Here is a 20,126-nt window from a genome sequence, read left to right on the forward strand (position 1 = left end):
TTTGCCCCTTAAGCTGAGTTCACACTGTGCGACTTTCAAAGTCGTCAGATCGCTGTGCTGTTTGCACTACACAACTTGCTGTCTTGTAATCGGGAAGTTGTCATGGTTTTCACACTACATGACTGATCGGCGACAGGGGGTCACACACTACAAGATCTTTCACCGGGAGGAACCCCAATGATGTCACCAAACTGCGTTTTGTCACGAAAACACATGCGAAAAGTGACGGGCGTAGTCATGCTTATTGATGTTGTTGTTGGCACACATGTTCACATAATGGCCTGTTTCCACATATCTTTACTATTTCCCCTATGTAGATCAGTCACTGTGCTATCTGTTATGTTTATTCTTGCAACAACAACTTTGGCCCGTGTTGCAAATGCAACACATACAGTAAGTTCCTATTGTTACAGGTGACGCCTCCACCAGGTTTCGGTTTCCCTTCAACCCGTGTCTCGCGCTCTCATTGGCTGTACCTCTCCGAAAGGTCCAGATATTTAGCATGCTAGATATCTGGTATGTGTCTGCAAGGCACTGACAAGCCTCTCACGCTCGAGTCTTTGAGCAGTTCACAAATGGCGCTCGAGCACCGACGTGCGAACGCCGAGCCAACACGGATTTGCTCCTGATCTGGGGCTTTTGTCTGGGATCTCCAAAAAACTGTCTGCGAGTGGAAAATTACGGCTTAAGTTGTGTAGTGGGAACCAGGCATTCACTAGGCTGGAGTTTGTTGTGATTTGTGATTTGTCAGTGGACAAGATCAACACCAGATGTTTAACAGCTGTAATACAAGTGACACATTTTCATTATTAAAGTTCAGGTCGGGGTTACAGTCCGTCCAGTCAGGTTTTATCCGGCCATGGCAATGTACCAACATGGGCATGGAGGAAAAAGCCTTCTTTCCTAAAAACGTATACCATTTGAATAATTTGAAATATGCTATACTCACTTAAGAAATCTCCACAGGCTTTTAATCACATTTAAAATAGAGCATGAAAACATTCTGTCCAAGACATTCATGAAATTCAGTTTTTTTTATTTTTATTCATAAATCAACATGGTTACCAGTGTGGTTATTCCTGTTAATGAACAGGGTGTTAAATACAAGAAAAGGGTGTTGAATAAAAATACAATATTTAGATTTTTATCATCATGCACATCTACAGTATACAGTATGTACATAAATGCATGTTTGTTCTGCTTTAAAAGATCACTTGTTGTTTCAATTGGACACCTTTAGGTGGCAGCAAAGGCCTTGGTATTATGCACAGCTTAAACATCCAAAGTATTCCTCTATAAGACCTAGAGAAGGTTTCTTTTTTAAGACCCCCACTCCCATAACACCATTATGAACATTATGCATCAACCTTTTAGATTTATTCCAGATAGAGAAGAGTTCGGTGCGTTATACTTACCCGTCTTTTAACTTTTTGTTTCAGATCTTAACAGAGTTGGAGCACAGTGGTGTCGGCAGGAACAAAGAGCAGAGCGCCCGTATGCTTGGTCATCTAGTCTCCAACGCCCCCCGCCTCATACGGCCGTATATGGAGCCCATCCTCAAGGTACAGGTCTGCTAGTCCTCCACTGTGAAGGTGTATGAGTGTATGAATGTACACCGGGCTGTTACCTGAGTGGAGCATGTGTACTCAGTAGACTTTCTCTGTATAAGTAAAAAGACATCTCACACACATGTCTGTTTACAGGTCTTGGGGAGTTCTACTACATATATGTAACAAAAAAAAAAAAAGTTGGATAAAACTTTTGTTCATTCAGAGTGAGCTGTGTGAAGTCTGATAAATTGCCTAAAGTGATGTCACCTTGTGTGTGGAGTTATAAAGAAGTCATCTTACCAGATCTCTGTAGTCTGCACCTCACGTCTGCTTGAGGCTACATTAGCCGCTGCTAGCATAATACACCCAAAATCTCCAACCAAACTGTCGGTGGCTGAGTTGCATTGTTCAATGGGTTAAGTGACCCATTTATCTTTTACTTTTGCAGGCTCTCATCCTCAAGCTGAAAGACCCAGACCCTAACCCTGGAGTGGTCATTAGTGTGCTTGCGACCATCGGCGAGTTGGCCCAGGTAAGGCTGAGGGTTTCAACTCAACATCAACATTTGAGCAGAATTTGTTGTTCGCATTATTGCATTTGTTGAGTCTCTGACTTAAAACAGTTTTAATACAAGCAATCTGAGCTCGTCCTTCTCTGAGGTGTTAAGTCAAGGTAGAGCCCCACCAATGGATCTGCACATTGCTCCACCCCGTCCAGGTGGTTCGATGGCCCCCACAGAGGAGTCAGGAAAGCACAGTTAAAGGCAGGCAGACTCGGCAGTTCAGACAGAGTGAAGGAGAGGCTCAGGTAGACCAAGTGTTTACGGTTGACTCAGTGCAGGAAGAGGCAGCAGCCCAGCTGCTCAGGAACCAGCGCAGGAAGATGCAAGAAAATGTAGGGAATACAGACGAGAGCCATTAAATGTCATGTCAACTTGCATGCTTTGTAAAAGCTTAAAGCCTACTATGTGTAGAATTCGAAAAATTTCAGATTTTGGTAACTAGTAGTCAATGGTAGTATAAAAAAAAAGACCAATCAGACCCAAATTAGTGCTGTCTATGTGAAAGCAACACATAGACAAAAAACCCTGAAAACTTTCCATCAGAATAATTCAACAAATGCTTTTTATAATATCATCGTTCTACACATAAGGACTATTTTTGACCAAATACCTCGATATCAATATTGGGACAATATTGTAGGGTTGACCATTGGTGCTTTTACAGAATATTTAGACAATGAGATTTTGAAAGTGACATCATTGTACTGTGATGCAGCCTTTAAAACCAGGAAAAGACAACACTTATGCCATATTACGATATTACGATATCCAAAATCTAAGATGACATCTAGTCTCTTATCATGATAACAAAATAATATTGATATTTTGCCCAGCCCTAGGTCAGATTGAAAAACACCTCTATCACTAGTCATTTTAATGTATAAAGTAATTATTCAATCCCGTTTAGATTTTAGAAGATCTTAGTGACAGAAAATTGGATAGTGTGTGAGATATCCTTGGTTTTGATTGGTTCTCCTGTGCCTGCCCTGCCAGGTGAGTGGCCTGGAGATGAGGAAGTGGATGGACGAGCTTTTTCCAATCATCATGGACATGCTGCAGGACTCCTCCTCGCTGGCCAAACGACAGGTACGCCAAGAATATTAGTGTCTGCTTCATCTGGTTCTAATCTTCTTTTTTTTCCTCAATTCTCCTTTTCCAAGTTCTGAAAAATATTTATTTCTTGGGTACAGTAAATACACGTCTACATACTTCAGTAAACAGAACTGGATGTCATTTAAAGTCACCCAGAAAGCATTTTGAGAGCATTTGGGATCATTCAAAAGTGTTAACCAATGTCTTATCAATCGGGGACTGAAATGTTTGAATTGATGACCGGAGCAGGCAAACAGGATTAATGGATGTCATTTTTATTTACACTTTTTTAATACAGAATAAGACAATAAGAAACCAAAATAAAGTAACTGCTGCATTGTTTGCTAAATAGGTAAATTTTTATTACAACGATGGTTAAGTAACAATGCAAGAAAAGTGCATCCCAAACAGTGGCGTTGTTCAAAGAGAATCTGCCTCTGACTTTCCACCAGGTGGCGCTGTGGACTCTGGGCCAGCAGGTGGCTAGTACAGGTTATGTGGTGGAGCCCTACCGCAAGTACCCCTCCCTCCTGGAGGTGCTGCTCAACTTCCTCAAGACGGAGCAAAACCAGGGCATCAGGAGAGAGGTATGCACCCTTCTTCCCCCCCACGGTTTTCTTAGTAGCAACCCAACTCCGTCGTTCAGTGACTCAATATGAGGCCCTACCTGTCAGCATACACTAAACAAATGAAGGTCTGTTTAATTGTATTGACTTTGACTGGTGGATTATAATCACAGGAATACATACTGTATGAGGCTATGCACATTTTCCATAGTTGTATGGAACTTTTTCCTAAGTCTTGAGCTGTGATGTAAGTGATAATTGTCAAAGTTTCTTCCCTCGCCTATTACATTACGTGCGTCTCGGGGTGCATTGTCACTGTGTACGGTGTGTGGCACGTGGACATTGACTCTGGCAACTCTTTCCCTTGGATCCACCAATAAATCTGAAAAACTGTTGGGCTAATTATCCAATGGTTGTTGCTAGTCTAGGTTGTGCTCAGTGCCATAGCCTCTGCACTTCTTGAAGGAACAAACTACAAACCTTTAACAGCACGCATTTATGTAATGTTGTCATTTTTTATTGAAGGAAAACTCCACCGAAAAATCTGTCATTTGAGTATCAAATACTCCCAGCCTGTAGGCCTAAATAGATGGCTCTGCGTACTGCTTTACAGAGGATTCACAGCACTAACTAGAGATTCCAGTGGGGACTCAGAGTCACTGAAAGAATCACAACATCCACAGAAGCTTCTCAAACCACTCATGCAATACTCCACATCTCAAAATGAAACTAAGAGTGTCTGTCTCCACAGTAAATCATCTGTTTTTATTTTCTTGCATGTCTATTCATTCTGTTTAAATCCAGTATTTCTGCACAGTTGCAGATACAGATCAGGCTACACTCATATTATTAGTGTTATACTATTTGGAGAATTAGATTCCTGCGTAGGACTGTTTCAGACTTGTGTGATCCGAACATTTCCAAAAACTCCACAGAGTCTGGTAAAGTCCAAAAATCAACATTTTTTGAAAAAAGATAGATGTAATAATTTACAAAATTCACAACATGTTCTTATGACTCCACGCCGGCGACAGCCGTGGCCGTAGGCATTATGTTTTCGAGTTGTTCGTCCGTCCGTGCCATTCTCGTGAACGCCATATCTCCGGAACGCCTGGAGTGGATTTGTTTAAATTTGGCACAAACATCCACTTGGACTCGAGGATGAACTGATTAGATTTTTGTGGTCAAAAAGGTCAAAGGTGATGGTCACTGTCACCTCACGTCCGTCCCATTCTCATGAACGAACGTGATATCTCAGGAATGCCTGCAGGGAATTTCTCCAAATTTTTCATAAAACATTCACTTGAACTCAAGGATGAAATGATTAGAATTTGGAGTTCAAAGGTCACTGTGACCTCACAAAACACGTACTCAAGAATAACTCAATAACTCGAGAATTCTCATGCTAATTATGACAATTTTCACACAAAGTCTAATAGTATAAAATTATGACAAACTGCAACTTGACTGGAGGCATACAACCGCGAGGCGGTAATTCTAGTTATCTAATGAAATATTGTGCTTCATTCCATATTTGTTGGCATTAAGCCTTTCAAAAACATTTTCACTGAGGTAAAAAAAACAGTTTTACTCTCCCTTTGTGTGCTTGCTGCTTGCTCCCTATGTGTGCGGCAAGCACACAAAGGGAGGCACCCACCCGTATTAACGTGGCGGTCTGACAGCATCATAAATTACATTCACTGTATATAACCACAATAACAAAAAATCAACTTTTTTTTTTCTAATTTCTTTGATGATGTGATGATGTGCTGAAAATATGACGACAGACATTCAAAGCTTCATTCTCAATAGAATCTTTAAATGTAAAAAAATGACATTGGTACAGCCCTAAAATACGCTACTTCAACAGAGCTGCAGATCTATAAGGAGGCAATAGCACTTTTTATTTTCTTTGTATGCTTAGACCATGATCTTGGATATATTTCTAAACATCGGAAGTCAAATCAAAGTCATGTCTGAAAGTCTTGATGAGGACATGTGTTCCAGTGGAAGGAAAACATCATTCAGTGGAAGATTGCTAATTGTGTGCTGTGTGTCCAACAGGCTATCCGTGTACTGGGTCTCCTCGGAGCTCTGGACCCCTACAAGCACAAGGTGAACATTGGCATGATTGACCAATCGCGAGACGCCTCCGCCGTCAGTCTCTCCGAGTCCAAGTCCAGTCAGGACTCAGGTAAGGTCCACTATTACTAATCACAGTTTTGGGAACAACTTTGGTTGGAGTCAGAATACAGATTAGTTTAACTTTTTATTTGTGTTTCTCAAAGTTACAGCAGTATTAAATTCTCAACTCTTGCAATTCTGCAACAGCTGGGAAATCTCTAAATCAACACAAACCTTTTTATAATCGGACTGTGTGGGTCTATGTATTGGGGACCTTGGGGTTGTTGCTGTGATTACAGTGTGTCTGTGTGAGCCTGATGGATGGTATTGTAAAGAGTCTGTATATAGAGTACTTGGTATCATTGTGACCTTGGACTTCTTACATTCATCATAACGGAATTTGTGATGATTGATTCTTCCGTCGGCCAGATTGTAAAGGGCAAGTAAACCACAAGGCGGAGGTCATTATACTGTAGTGCTTGTGTTTAGTAATTTTTAAAAGGAAACATGTTTCCACTAAGGCGTGAAGGATATACTGCACTAGTCCTTCTGACACTCTTTCAACTCTAAACCTCTCCCAAACCACCCGTTGAGGTGGTCAGATGTGTTTGGACACATCAAGAACATAATAGTTATATATATATATATATATATATATATATATATATATATATATATAAGTTGTATATATATATTTATATATATATATATATATATATATATATATATATTTATATATATATATATATATATATATATATATATATATATATATATATATATATATATATATATATATATATATATATATATATTTATATATATTTAACTAAACCTAATGTGCACTTTATAAATGATTATTTTCTCACACACTATGAACATCTTTTAATGTTGATATGATCATTCGTATAGCTGGATGTATGTTTGACTCTGAAAGCATTATTTCCTGTCTATGGGCAGAAGTTCTTGTGATATTCTTCTGGCAGCTTGGATGACATCTTCAGTGTTGACTTTATCTCCAAATTCTATATTATATATATATATATATATATATATATATATAGGGGCGTCTCTACATAAACAATCAGATCTAACCATGAAGTTCACAAATCTGGCAGCAGGCAGCCAAGACAGTAACACACTTCTTAAAGATGGGCTGTGAGGCGACTTATTGGAACAAACTACTCCAGTTTTAAAGGTCAGGTCGTTAGCATTGTAGAAGATGCACGCAAATGACATTTTAGAAAAGGCGTCTGAGATGTAAAACAAGGCATTTGCAGTTGTCATAATTTGATTCGTCACATGCAGCGTTTGGATTTCTAAAATACCAGCCAAGATTGAATTGCCTCCTTTTTTTTTTTGCCATTCCCATGAATCATTTAGTGATGCAAAACAGCTGATGTGAAAAGGAAAGAGGGTCACAGACTATACATTTGATAAAGCGGCTGTTTATAATGATATGAGATGTTTTATGCTTCACAGAATTGAACAATATTCAATAATGAATCAGAATCAGAATCAGAATGGTATTTATTGCCAGGTGTAAGAGGTATACACTAGGAATTTTCTTTGGCTTTGTGGGAAATCTAATTGAGATATTAAACCATTTGTGCAGGTGTAATCTTTGCACACATTTGCTTGTTTAAACTTGAATGCACACACAGATTCTCCTCCGCTATAGTTACAAGTCAGTGCTGGCAGAAAGAGCTGTGAGCAAAACATCCCTTTGCAATATTGCAGCACAGTTTTTTTGTGGTCAGAATATGATCTCTCTGGTTACTTGAATTGCTGAATCCCAAAACCAATGTCACACTTATGATTATCTACAGCTCATTAGAAGTAGAGCACAGTGAAGTGATATGTCTACCCACTCAAGACAAAACACAATTTTCAGAGGTCTTGCCCCCCCCCCTTTCAGGATCTAATTTCTGGCTTCTGTCTGATCTACACCCAACTAAACCTCCTCTAAAATCTGGGTCTGCCAGTTCAGAGGGAAATGTAACCACGACAACTGGAGTGGGATTTTTTAGAGTGGAGATATTATTTAAAGTGACCCACTTTAGACGGACATCTCTCCAAGTGTCTGTTGAATAGACTAATAATTGTAAAGGATTTATGTCACTTTTGTGTGAGAATTGATACGGATGCAGTGCATACATACTAAAATCATTCATCTTCGTCATCACTCATCAATGGAGAATTTGTTGCTGTCTAATTCTATTATGTCAATATGTTGGTTGTCATAAACCATGAGAACAAAGCATGAGCTATGTGTGACAGAAGGGAACACCATTTTATTACCTTATCAGTATCTCTATGGAAAGATAAATTTGTGTCAAAATACTGCAATTACTTCTGGTATACCAGGTTACACATCTGGATCATATTCTCTCCCAACCCCAGGTTGTTTTAGCTCTTAAGCCAAAGTTGTACTTTTCGCGAGGGTCTGCTAGGGTCCACATGACGTCAACAGTGGGTGTGTACGTAGGCTCTGTGTCGATGTCCTCATACCGCCAATTTGTTGTGACCAGTCAGACAAGTGCGTACAAATCCGCTACAAGTGGTTGCGTAGCGGTCTGCTGCACGTGTGGAACGCCTCCACCAAGCGGACAGTATAAACAGAACTACTACGCGTCCATGGTGTCCACAGCTGTCCGTGTACTTGTCCATTTGGAAGTGTAACCGAGGCTTTAGGGTAAGCAAGGGTATCCATAAGAAGTGGTAACAGTCTTAAGCCAGGATAGCCCAATAGGCCGCATTGTTCTTAACTTTACACAATATGAAAGAAATAACATACGGATGATTTTAGCCTTTTTAGAGCCCTACCAGCAGAGGGGTAAAACCTGTGGAGTTTATCCTGAGAATGGCACTTATGCAAAGATTATGTTGTCACCAAAAACATTACGATTCATCCACTCTTGACTGCGATTAACCACAGAAACTCTCGTTGGTAATTCAGGAGGTTTTGACTTCCCTACTTATAGATGGAAAATTTGACCTGATGATTGTGCAAAATGAAAGGTCTCGCTGTCACTAAAAGACCGTCATCCTCTGGAGATCTTGAAAAATTCAGAACAATGACAATACAAAACGGTCAATTCAGGTCTCCACTCGTCTGATCCAGTCATGTGTCTCACAATGTGATCTTGGACAATATGGTAATAGTTTTACCAGTTTGTTCTCCGACGAAATGGACTGTGACCAGAATTGGAGGCTGTATATCTGCTGGCAGATTTGTCAGGGTCAGTGTCTAGAGCACCAGCAAGATTTGACAGCATGTATTTTGTTACGTGGGAGGCCCATTGCCTCACCTGACTTCAAACCAGACCCATCACGTCACTGCTGAAAGTCAGGGCCATAAAAGTGAATGAAATGGTGCGTATAGTAAGTTGCTGTATTTACATCTGTTATTATGGCTAAGAAACAGTTCAGTTTTTATATCTACACAGCTGAAGCCTGAATTACTACAGTACTGTTGCCTCACTTAGCTGCCCTGATGCCTGTTTGTGGGCTGTAAAGATACAGATGTGTTGCCATCTATCGCTGTCATTAATCTAGACTCGGTGAAGGCCAGAATAATAAAAGATCTAAAGTTACCCTCTTTAGCCTGCACGCTCTGTGCCAATGTGTTTTGTCTACAGTCCAGAGCCTTCAGGGAGACAACTGGAGCAGCTGAAACTGTACTCCTGCAGAAGGCCAGTGAAACGCTAAATACCAGACGTCTGTATTCTCAGATGCCTTGTAAAACTTAATAGCTTTGCAAAGATAAATGCTCAGACTGACCCCATTTGCATTGCCTGTAACAAAACACATTAATAAAACCACTTATTTAAAAAAAAATAAATATGCATTCTAAATGTTAAAAAGACCACCACTGTTGCTCGGTTTCTTTTAAGAAATACATCAAATTGTGCTCTCTAATTCTGGGCACGACCGCCGAAGCCCTCTCATGTGGCTCTTTAGATTCTACTGTACTTAAAGGTGATTCTGAAGTGGCTCATTACAGATGGCAGCAATCGCATGAATGCTAAATGTTAGGGTGAGAATTACTGGGTGTTCAGACCAAAAGCGGTACCGTTTGAAAGCAAAGCAAGTGGCAGCCCAAGCAAATTGGTCCAGGAAGGCTGGTTTGAGTTGTATATAATATCGAGTAGGGTTTGAAGTTTTATCAACATCAAAATGCTCCACAGCTGTTTAAAATGCTACGGGACAGGATTTTGACATCTGTCATCTTATCTTCTGTTTTTGATGATTGCTAGGCGAACAGATGTATGTTCCCACAATCAGAGATGTGAGCTTGCAGTAACGTTGCATTGTGTTGTTGTGCCAAAAGTTGATACGGCTTTGACGTTTTGGCTGGATTACCTGCGTTTTTTTAATGGAACCCTCTTGCATCACATTTCCCACTGTGCATATGCAAAGTTATCATTTAAACCTGCAGTAGCCAGTTTGTGGCATCATAGGGCAAAAAATCCATAATAACCTTTCCACATATTGTAATTCAAGTGTTCTGAGAGAAAACTAGACTTCTGCAACTCCTCATGGCTCTGTTTTCAGGCTTTTAAAAATCTAGCTTGTAACAGGACACTTTGTCAAATCACAGGTCATTTCAGAGAGAGAGAGCGTTCCTATTGGCTGTTTATTCAGCGGTGGCAGCTGTCAATCACTCGCAAACTCCGATCAAACGGTCAAACTAGGCAGCGCTGATCAAATATGAATCAATATTCTGTTACTCTAATGCCTATTCCCACATAAAATGTTTTCAGAAAGATCTTGTAGTGTACTGTTTAACTGTAAAATGAGAAAGTTTGCGCGGGCTGGTGGGCGGTGCTTGGTATTTCCTCAGCTGATCTCAACATGGACGGCTGGGTCACAAACGTCGTCATTTTACAGCCAAACAGTACACTACAAGATGTTTCTGAAAACATTTTGTGCAAGAAATAGGCATTACAGTAACAGAACATTGATTCATATTTGATCAGCGCTGCCTAGTTTGACCGTTTGATCGGAGTTTGCGAGTGATTGACAGCTGCTCAGAGACGGCAAGGCTCCAGCTCGGCTCTGATTACCTGTCTCATGCTACTCTCAGGATATAGTGACCGTTTTATAAAAATAACTTTTTTAAATGATATTTGCTCCAATCTGCCTACTGCTGCTTTAATGTAAATGTTATGTGGCATAGAGGGAACATGTTTGATCATGTAGTTGTCTTTACCTTATGTGTCATGTTCATGCATATCCTGTGCTTAGTGTAATTCAGTTTGTGCTCAGGCATGTATCTGACTGAAACTTACTGTATATCACCGTGAGAACTTATATCATTTTGCATTACCTCATAACGCCAAAACCAGAATGAAAATAGCCCAAAAAGAAACAGTACTATGTATATGTTGGCAAACAGAGTACTCTTGTGGTTTAGACAAGACTAAACACACACACACGGCATAATCATCAACTCCTGCAATCTAGCTTCGTCGTATCAAAAAAGAAATAGAATTTGATTTAGAGAATAAAAATCCTTATTTGATTTGTTGTCCACTGCTATAATACAGGTCGGTGCCAGAACTGACAAGCGGCCAGCAGCAACAAGCCAACAATATCAGCTCTCTTCTCCCATCAGCCTATTATTGTTGTCAAACTTAACAGCCAGCACCAGAAGCACTTTCAGCTGTATTTAGTGTGGAGAAGGAGGTGTTGATGTGGATGGTAAGGGGGGGGGTGTATTGGATGCCATAAATCACCGTTGATATACTCAGACTTGCACACTGGAGAATTATTGCCTAACTAATAGTCTCTGAGTGTCATGACGACATAGCCTTCTGTCCTACTTAGTCACAAGGACTGGGCGCATGAAGTTATAGTTGGAATTGGATTTATAGCTGTAAACTAAGCTCCAATACTCGTGACGGTATGATCACATTTGGAAAAGCCAGAAGTAGTTTATAGGGACAGTTTTTATTCTTAAGAATCAAGCTTGAAGTATTATTTTACTGTCTGACTAAAGAAGAATTGCAATGCTTCTGACTGACACCAGTTTTGGCTTCACGTTAAAGACAAAATCTGTAATCCAAAATAAGAGTTTTTCCCCACCACCAAAAATCAAACCACTAGTTATTATTAATATAGGGCTGCATTAAAGTTCAAAGTTTGTTTAAGGATGGTTTACATCTGTAATATTTGTAAAAAAACAGTGGGCAACTCCAGGGTCTGAAAACGTGAAGGCAATTCTGAAGTGTCTTAAACTTGCATTTTCTCTAATAGCCAGCAGGGGGCGACTCCTCTGGTTGCAAAAAGAAGTCTGATTGTATAGAAGTCTATGAGAAAACGAGCCTACTTCTCACTTGATTTATTACCTCAGTAAACATTGTAAACATGAGTTTATGATCTCAATCACTAGTTTCAAGTCTTCTGCAAGATTTCACAGACCAGAGGAAAACAAGCAGTCAGAGCTGACCTGAGATCTGCTGTCCATCTGCTGTCTATGAGAGCCGGCTGTCAATCACTTGCGAACTCCGACCAAACGGTCAAACTAGGCAGCGCTGATCAAATATGAATAAATATTCTGTTACGTTAATGCCTATTTCTCTCCTCAGATGTTTTCAGATATATCTTGTAGTGCACGGTTTAGCTGTAAAATGAGAAAGTTTGTGACCCAACAGCCATGTTGAGATTTCCTGAAGGAACACCAAGCACTGGTCACATGACTGAAGCACAGCCAATAGGAACGCTCTCTCTCTGAAATGACCTGTGATTGGTCAAAGTCTACCATCACAGGCTAGATTTTCTAAAGCCTGAAAACAGAGCCATGAGGAGGAGCAGAAGTCTAGTTATCTCTCAGAACACTTGAATTACAATATGCTGAAAGGTTATTATGGAATTTTTGCCCAATGATGCCAAAAATATACTGACTACTGACACTTTAACGATGATTTTCTCAGGGTAAAGTGATTCCAGAAAACATATAGCCACGGCTTGTGGTTCATTGCGCAACATACAACCATTTCTTCTTCAGGAGTGTAAGATGTTAAATCCCTTTAAGTCCAAAGTTATGTTTAATGGGGGACCGGTCCCAAACAACAAACTTACCCAAGTGTGCATTTTCTGTTATTATTGCTGGTATAGTAACTGTTGAGTTATTTTAAGACACTGGAAGGAAACAAAGGACCCAGAAATTATCATTAATATTTTATATTATTACTGGATTTCTGTCCTGGAGTCTGCCTCCATATTATAAAAAAGTGCCATGTGATCCGGCACCTTGGAAACAATAATATATGTATGCCATGTACCAAAACCAATTAAAACTAAGAGGTTGCAAAAATGAGTGTATCCCTTTTATTTTCTCTTCCTTCCAGCCGATTACAGCACCAGTGAGATGCTAGTGAACATGGGCAACCTGCCCTTGGATGAGTTTTACCCCGCCGTGGCAATCGTCACGCTGATGCGCATCCTGAGAGACCCTTCGCTCTCCAACCACCACACTATGGTGGTCCAAGCAGTCACCTTCATCTTCAAGTCTCTGGGCCTCAAGTGCGTCCAGTTCCTGCCGCAGGTCATGCCCACTTTCCTCAACGTCATCCGGGTCTGTGATGCCAGTATCCGAGAGGTAGGGAGCGCTACAGAATAAGAGGAAAAGATGCTGATTTGTTATCTGTTTACCTCTGGTTAATAATATCAGTTATTCTCATCATCACTGTTTCTCCTTTCTGTGCTCTTTTTGTTCTCCAGTTCCTCTTCCAGCAGATGGGAATGGTGGTGTGCTTTGTGAAGATCCACATCCGCCCTTACATGGACGACATCTTCACCCTCATCAGAGTGAGTAACCGTGTCAACACCCCCACACCCCCTCTAATCCCTAACACTGATCATTCAGCCGCCCTTTATTTTCCTGTGAGTCAGGCAAACAGCTGCAAACTCTTAATTGCACTCAGTTGTGCTCTCCACTTCCCTCATTAGGAGCAATGTGCTCAGGGCCCCTGGATGAAGTCTGGCCCCATGTCCCACTGCAGTACACATCATGGGCGGTGTGGTACTTACTAACAAGATAAAAGAGGCTGCGGGACTGGAAGAGTAGAAAACTATTATTTTTATTTGGCTAATATTCTTATTACTCTCTACATTATTTACACTTTCTAAGAGCAGATCAATTCACATTATCCAATTCTGAGAAAACATGATGTGGAACAACTGCTAAAGCCATAGCCCTTGCACTTGCACAAACACACTTGTCTACCACATAATCATACAGCAAGGCACAAAATATCATATGACACCCCTTAGTGTCGGAATCTTGGTAACACTGTTACCGGCACTTTTGCGACTCCTTCTGAAGAAAAGTAATTGAGAGAGAGCTGGACCACTGCGCCTCAAGTCCCTCTGAGTTAATAAATGGTGGAGTGAAACAAAGAATCTATTCATTTATGCTCCAGCTCAGCTCCCGCATCCAGATGAGGGGGCTGGAATAGCCATTCAGGATGTACACTCACTCGCTCTCTAGTCAGCTGCCACAGGCAGGGAGAGCAGGAAGTCGGGGGCTGCCCGAGACCTCAGGCCACTGACAAAACACCTCCGCCAGATCTCACAGCTGAAGCCCATTGACTGATTGACGTATTGCGTGACTTCAAGTCTTCCACCTCAACTCCAATCGCTATTATCTCTAATGTACACAGTGGCCGTGCCTGGATTTTCCAAAACGGTGTCATGAGCCACACAGACGTGATGTCAGTCCCGGTTGACAGGAAATTGTCTCCCTTCCTCGCCATCTAGTATCGCGACACAAGCTTTGTCCGTCCAGAGTGAAATCAGTCCAAGCGTCTCAGCTCGTTGATGGAAACACATTTTGACCCAATTCTTCAGACCCACACAAACACTAAATGAGAGCAAGGTGGATGAGGTAGTGCTTCGTACTAAGTACTTTGGATGTACCTTCTGAATATTAAAAATTTATATTCAGACATTGGACTTGCATGAATTGAGGTCACTCTTATTTAGGACAAACGTCTAACTTACTACAACAGTCACATCTGTCTGTTAGCTTGGGTATTATTAGTTTAGACCACATTTGAGGAAAGTCTGACCTCCTAATATTATTTCATTGTTGTTCAGTAAGGTGATAACCTAATTAGAGTTGTTCCGATACCAATACCAGCGTCGGAAATGCGTCCGATCCGGCCCAAAATTCAGACAGGCTGAGCACCGATCCGATTCCATAATTTATTAACCCAGAAAAAAATCGAATTGTTTAACCAGATTCTTCTTTGCCCCTCCAAAACATTAGCCGTCACTGTGCTGTCGCCCTGGATGTATCATGGCTGCCAATGGCAACTACTGTTTTAGAGCAGAGAAGAAGAACTGATCGCAGGTAGTTTGTCACGTGACGATAGCAAATAACAACAGTGCAGTGCTAATGGAGAGTGTAACGGTAGTCAGAGGGAGGAAAATGTTAGTCAGTATGTAAGGCTTCCGTTTCAAAGGCGGGCACTAGTGTTGCCAATTTCAACACCAGCAATCTTATAAAACATTTGAAGATGCATCACGCGAAAGATCACTACAACTTCGCCAAGGCAAAGGGGGAACAAAGTACAAACTGCAGCAACCAAACATTGGAAACCGAATTACAACAACGAGATAAACTCTGCAAAGATAGCCTAAAACGATGAAGATATTATATTTATCACGCGGGTATCGGATCGGTACTCGGTATCGGCCGATACCACAAGTAAATTAATCGGAATCGGGAAGGAAAAAATGGTATCAGAACATCTCTGAAAGTAATCAGGTAAGTGGGAGAGTGAATGTAGTGGACATTTACGTGGTAATATTGCCATCCCCTTTTAGAGCTACATAGCAGCAAAATGGGTTTTGCTTGTGTGCTAAACAAAGCAAGCACAGTATTCCTTAGTTTATCGTTTTTTGAAGAAATACTCCATATGATGGTATTCCAATTCATGCCAACATCTTCCGTTCTGTCTCGTAGGAGTACTGGACGCCAAACAACCCCATGCAGAACACCATCATCCTTCTGATCGAGCAGATCGTGGTGGCGCTGGGCGGAGAGTTCAAGCTCTACCTGCCTCAGCTTATCCCACACATGCTGCGTGTCTTCATGCATGACAACAGCACCGGACGCAGCGTCACCATCAAGGTCAGTGCAATGTGGTGCAGTTCAGTTGGCAAAAATCACCAATCCTGCTGTGCGATTATAGGCCTGCACTTGGTTAAAGTAGTGGTATCTCATTATTTTCCATGAATTTAAATGTGTTAATTTGTGATGGAAGCGTACACCGAAGGGCTTCCCAACCACCAGCATTCAAAGAAAAGCTGCTGTCTGCACAAAATAATACCAGATAACTACGAGTTCTAAGCTATTATTATTTCCAAGGTTTTTATTTTTTATTTTACCATCATAAAAATAAATTACAGGTTGAGATCAGATTCAAGGAGTTGTGTTGAAATTCAGCTATTGCAGCAGGAAAAACTTCCAGAATTAATCAGGGAAGAAGAAACATAAACATAAATATTGAATTGAAAAATAAAAACAGTATAGATTTAACAAATAGAGAGGTAACCGAAATGAATCCAATAAGACTAGAATTGAAATTGTGGTCACAGAGCTGGAACAGCTTTAAATAAGGTGCTTTCAGAGCCCGTCAGCAGAGGCTTAACAAATAAAGAATATTGCTTGGAAACAGGTTAATGCTACCACGGATGCTTACGCTGCAGAGTGCAGAGCAATAACTGAAGAATAAAAAAGAAAATTGAGTCATTTGAAAATACTTGCAATAAAAGCTGAGCAAACTGCCTTCTGTGGCCCGATTCATAGGCAGTATCATCATTGCAACATTTTACAATTTGTACAGTCACTGTTAATTTCTTAGTGTACATACATAATTTAACTGGTGGCCTTAGTTCAAACCTTATTTCTAAGTTTCCAGTTGACATGGATGGCAATTATTCAGTCCTGCCAAGATGCATTTGATAATAATGCTCTGACAAAACCTGCCGTAGCCTAAGCGTCTGTATTGCAAATAATCCCCGAGACTGGCAGCATATTTTCATGCTTACTTCTCTACTGTTAGCAAATCTGATGGATTGTATCAGTTCTTCTTCTAATTATTTTAATATGCAGAATTGAGTACAGAATTGATGAAATTCAACACTGTTGAGAGTGTTTCACCAAAATGTTCCACGTGTACATCAGTACATCAGATGACTGCTGACTTTTGAGTCCTGGGGACGAAGTTTGAGAAGTATTGATGTTAGGGCTGTCAAAGTTGACGCAAATTAGTTTTCACGCCACTAATTTCTTTAATGCATTAACTTAGCTTACTTTTTAGGTTGTAGCGGGCTCAGTTTTAAAGCTAGAAGAGAAGATACTGACATCATATGAAACTACGAAACCCAAGGATTCCATTGGTAACCATGTCCATGTCAACCAACCATGTCATACGAGCATGTCGCAAAGGAGGCTAAATAACGCTCCAAACTTATGCTAAATTTTGGTGAGGAATAACTGGCATTGCCATTTTCAGAGGGGTCCCTTGACCTCCTGACCTCAAGATATGTGAATGAAAATGGGTTCTATGGGTACCCACGAGTCCCACGATGCCCACTTTATGATAATCACATGCAGCTTGGGGCAAGTCATAGTCAAGTCAGCACACTGACACACTGACAGCTGTTGTTGCCTGCTGGGCTGCAGTTTGCCATGTTATGATCTGAGCATATTGTTTTATGCTAAATGCAGTACCTGTGAGGGTTTCTGGACAATATCTGTCATTGTTTTGTGCTGTTAATTGATTTACAATAATTAATATATACATACATTTGCGTAAAAAAAGGTTGATGGAATATGATCTGAATCCTTTGTAGCAAGTAGCTTAATTGCATTTAATAATCTAAATAATCAATCATCCTGTCATTCTATCGGTTCGATTAGTGACTAGAGATTAGAAGGTACCCAGTGGAGTGTTTTTGAACCGCCAGCAGCAATGTTTTTATGAGTGGGACCCCATACGAGCACAAGCAGGCAAGTTACATGACACACATTCCTGATGACGGTGCACCAGTAAAGGAAAGGAAGAAGAAGAATGCTAGCTAACAAACATGGCTGTAAACAACACAGGGTCTCAAATATTTAGAAAATATTCATTTTAATTGTTTTGTGAAGAAGGAAAATGAATGCAGCATGTTAGGCCTCAAAGATACACACAATGTGTTTTGGTGAGTAACACTAAATTTAAACAATCTTTTTTGGTTGTATACAAGAAAAACTCCACAGGGCACCTTTAAATACCAATGTAACAAACAAATATTCAAACATTTCAAGCCAGCCCAATGGCGCAGGCAGACAGAAATTTGCTTCCCATTAATTCTCTGTGGGACGGGGGCGCTTTGTACACAGTAGAATATAATTGAACGGAGTCGTGTGAGGCTCAAGTGAAACAGCACGGTGAAATAATACAAGCAGCGAAGAAGGAGTGCTGTTTTGCAGCATTGAGTGCAAGACAGCGACAGAGTTTCATGACAGTCTGTAAGAATCTGGCTTAGGAACTGTAGGGTGACTGGTTCGAGTCCAGCAGGGACCAGTGGGTTCGGAGTGTGGACTGGTGGCTGGAGAGGTGCCAGTTCACCTCCTGGGCGCTGTTGAGCTCCAGCAGTTTATCTTTACAATCCAACCCACACTTCTTCTTGGCCCCCCCCCTTGCTTTTGGCCACACCATGTGAATAAATTTCACCAGGCGTACTTCGGTCTGACTGTGTCGTAACAATTCTCCGAGCAGGACGAACCCTGTGCGAGAGAAAGATGTATAGGACAGGTTACTGACACGTTTAGATGTGCTTGTAATTCACTTCACACAAAATATAAGGTAGCTGTAAACAGAGAGTTCAAGTTTAATTCCCATAATTGATAATGTCAGTGAAACAATAATATGCACGTCTAAGTATAGCATGACCTCAGATGATGTGTTATGTTACGCTAGACATTTGACAGCTGATTAATGGAGAAAAAGTGACATGTTGTGTGTCATAAATCTGGTGGAGAAAAACGCACTAACTAGATTGAAAAGATCATATGTCAGATTTGAGTTGTTATTTGAGTAGATGGCTTAATTTTGCTAGTACTGCCAAGAGGAGTGTGTGTTTTAAAAGTACTCCCATCACTCCACACTCTCTCAGAAGACACAGGAGCTCAGCCCACAGTTGACTTATCGGGGTGCTGTTTTCTGTTCGCGGTTTCCGTCGATATCCATCAAGACCATTCCGGTCACTTGTAATACAGCAAGTTCAAAAGACGGCATAGACCTGTAGCTGACACACTCTCCCGTTTCAGCAGCTGCTGCCAGAGGTTGTGTGGGTTTTCCCTCAAACCCTAAATCATGGTTTTTGGGCACAGACCACAAAGACAGAATCATAAGAAGCACGGTCATCTAGTGTTCTCTGCTCTGGTGCTGTTTTGTCTCAGAGTGTGCAGTATTAGATAACCCAGCAGGCCACAGTCTGGATAGTCTATAACTCAGGCCCTGGGTCTGGAGCTTAATCTGTAGCACAGGATGGGGATCACGAAATGGGGGTGCTGGGAATCGGGTTACGCTCTAGTCCAAAGGAAAAGAAAAGAAAAACATACTTCCATCATTTCTAGGAGCTGTTCTGTCCAGCCCCCCCACCCCCCCAGCCCCCAAACCCCCAGCACACACACGCATACATGTACACCTCCACCTCGGCTTCCTGCTGTCTCGCCGTGCGCAATTTAAACGCGGGGGCGGAGGTGCGGGGAAAGAGCGGAAGTGGTCATGGTGCGTGTTGGGGGGGCTGGGGTTGGGTTTGTTTGCTGCAACATACGTCATCCTTTAGGACCACCATCTATCACTGCATGCTTCTCACACATGCTCCACACAGCATGATGTCACCATTAGATGAAACTGCAGGAGCCTTTTTTTTTAAAAAAACAACCACACAGCTGATGTTAAATTTTGTTTTTTATGATGTGTTGTTGACAGCTAGCTGGCTGGACGGAGGCGGCACTCATAACCCCCCCAGTGAGGCCTGAGACCTTAGCGGTCCCAGACATGAGTTCTTACTGTTCATTACACGCCACACTGAGCAAGTCGGGTCTAATAAATTCTTGGTTGTATCAGACTGTGCGGTATCAATACATGTTGGATTCTGTGATGAATACCTGGTGAATCATAAAGGGGCCAATGTGTAGCATTTCGAGGGATCTATTAGCAG

At 41.2% G+C, this 20,126-nt stretch overlaps 1 protein-coding gene across 7 annotated transcripts in view; it reads left to right on the forward strand.

Annotated features, from left to right (window-relative positions):
- mtor (mechanistic target of rapamycin kinase) overlaps window positions 1-20,126 on the forward strand; it is a 131,402-nt gene that overhangs the window by 10,954 nt on the left and 100,322 nt on the right. For 4 of the 7 annotated variants that reach the window (XM_037771753.1, XM_037771754.1, XM_037771755.1 and 1 more), the window contains exons 14-22: window positions 1,440-1,562; window positions 1,999-2,082; window positions 2,268-2,444; window positions 3,106-3,198; window positions 3,657-3,791; window positions 5,835-5,964; window positions 13,250-13,500; window positions 13,623-13,709; window positions 15,871-16,038. In XM_037771753.1, coding sequence (XP_037627681.1) covers window positions 1,440-1,562; window positions 1,999-2,082; window positions 2,268-2,444; window positions 3,106-3,198; window positions 3,657-3,791; window positions 5,835-5,964; window positions 13,250-13,500; window positions 13,623-13,709; window positions 15,871-16,038 — 1,248 coding nt within the window. The remainder of the gene's footprint in view (window positions 1-1,439; window positions 1,563-1,998; window positions 2,083-2,267; window positions 2,445-3,105; window positions 3,199-3,656; window positions 3,792-5,834; window positions 5,965-13,249; window positions 13,501-13,622; window positions 13,710-15,870; window positions 16,039-20,126) is intronic. The other 3 variants (XM_037771757.1, XM_037771758.1, XM_037771759.1) reach the window with 1 other exon arrangement.

This window comes from Sebastes umbrosus, chromosome 6 (assembly GCF_015220745.1).
Source record: "Sebastes umbrosus isolate fSebUmb1 chromosome 6, fSebUmb1.pri, whole genome shotgun sequence".
In the NCBI taxonomy this organism is placed as follows: Eukaryota; Metazoa; Chordata; class Actinopteri; order Perciformes; family Sebastidae; genus Sebastes; species Sebastes umbrosus.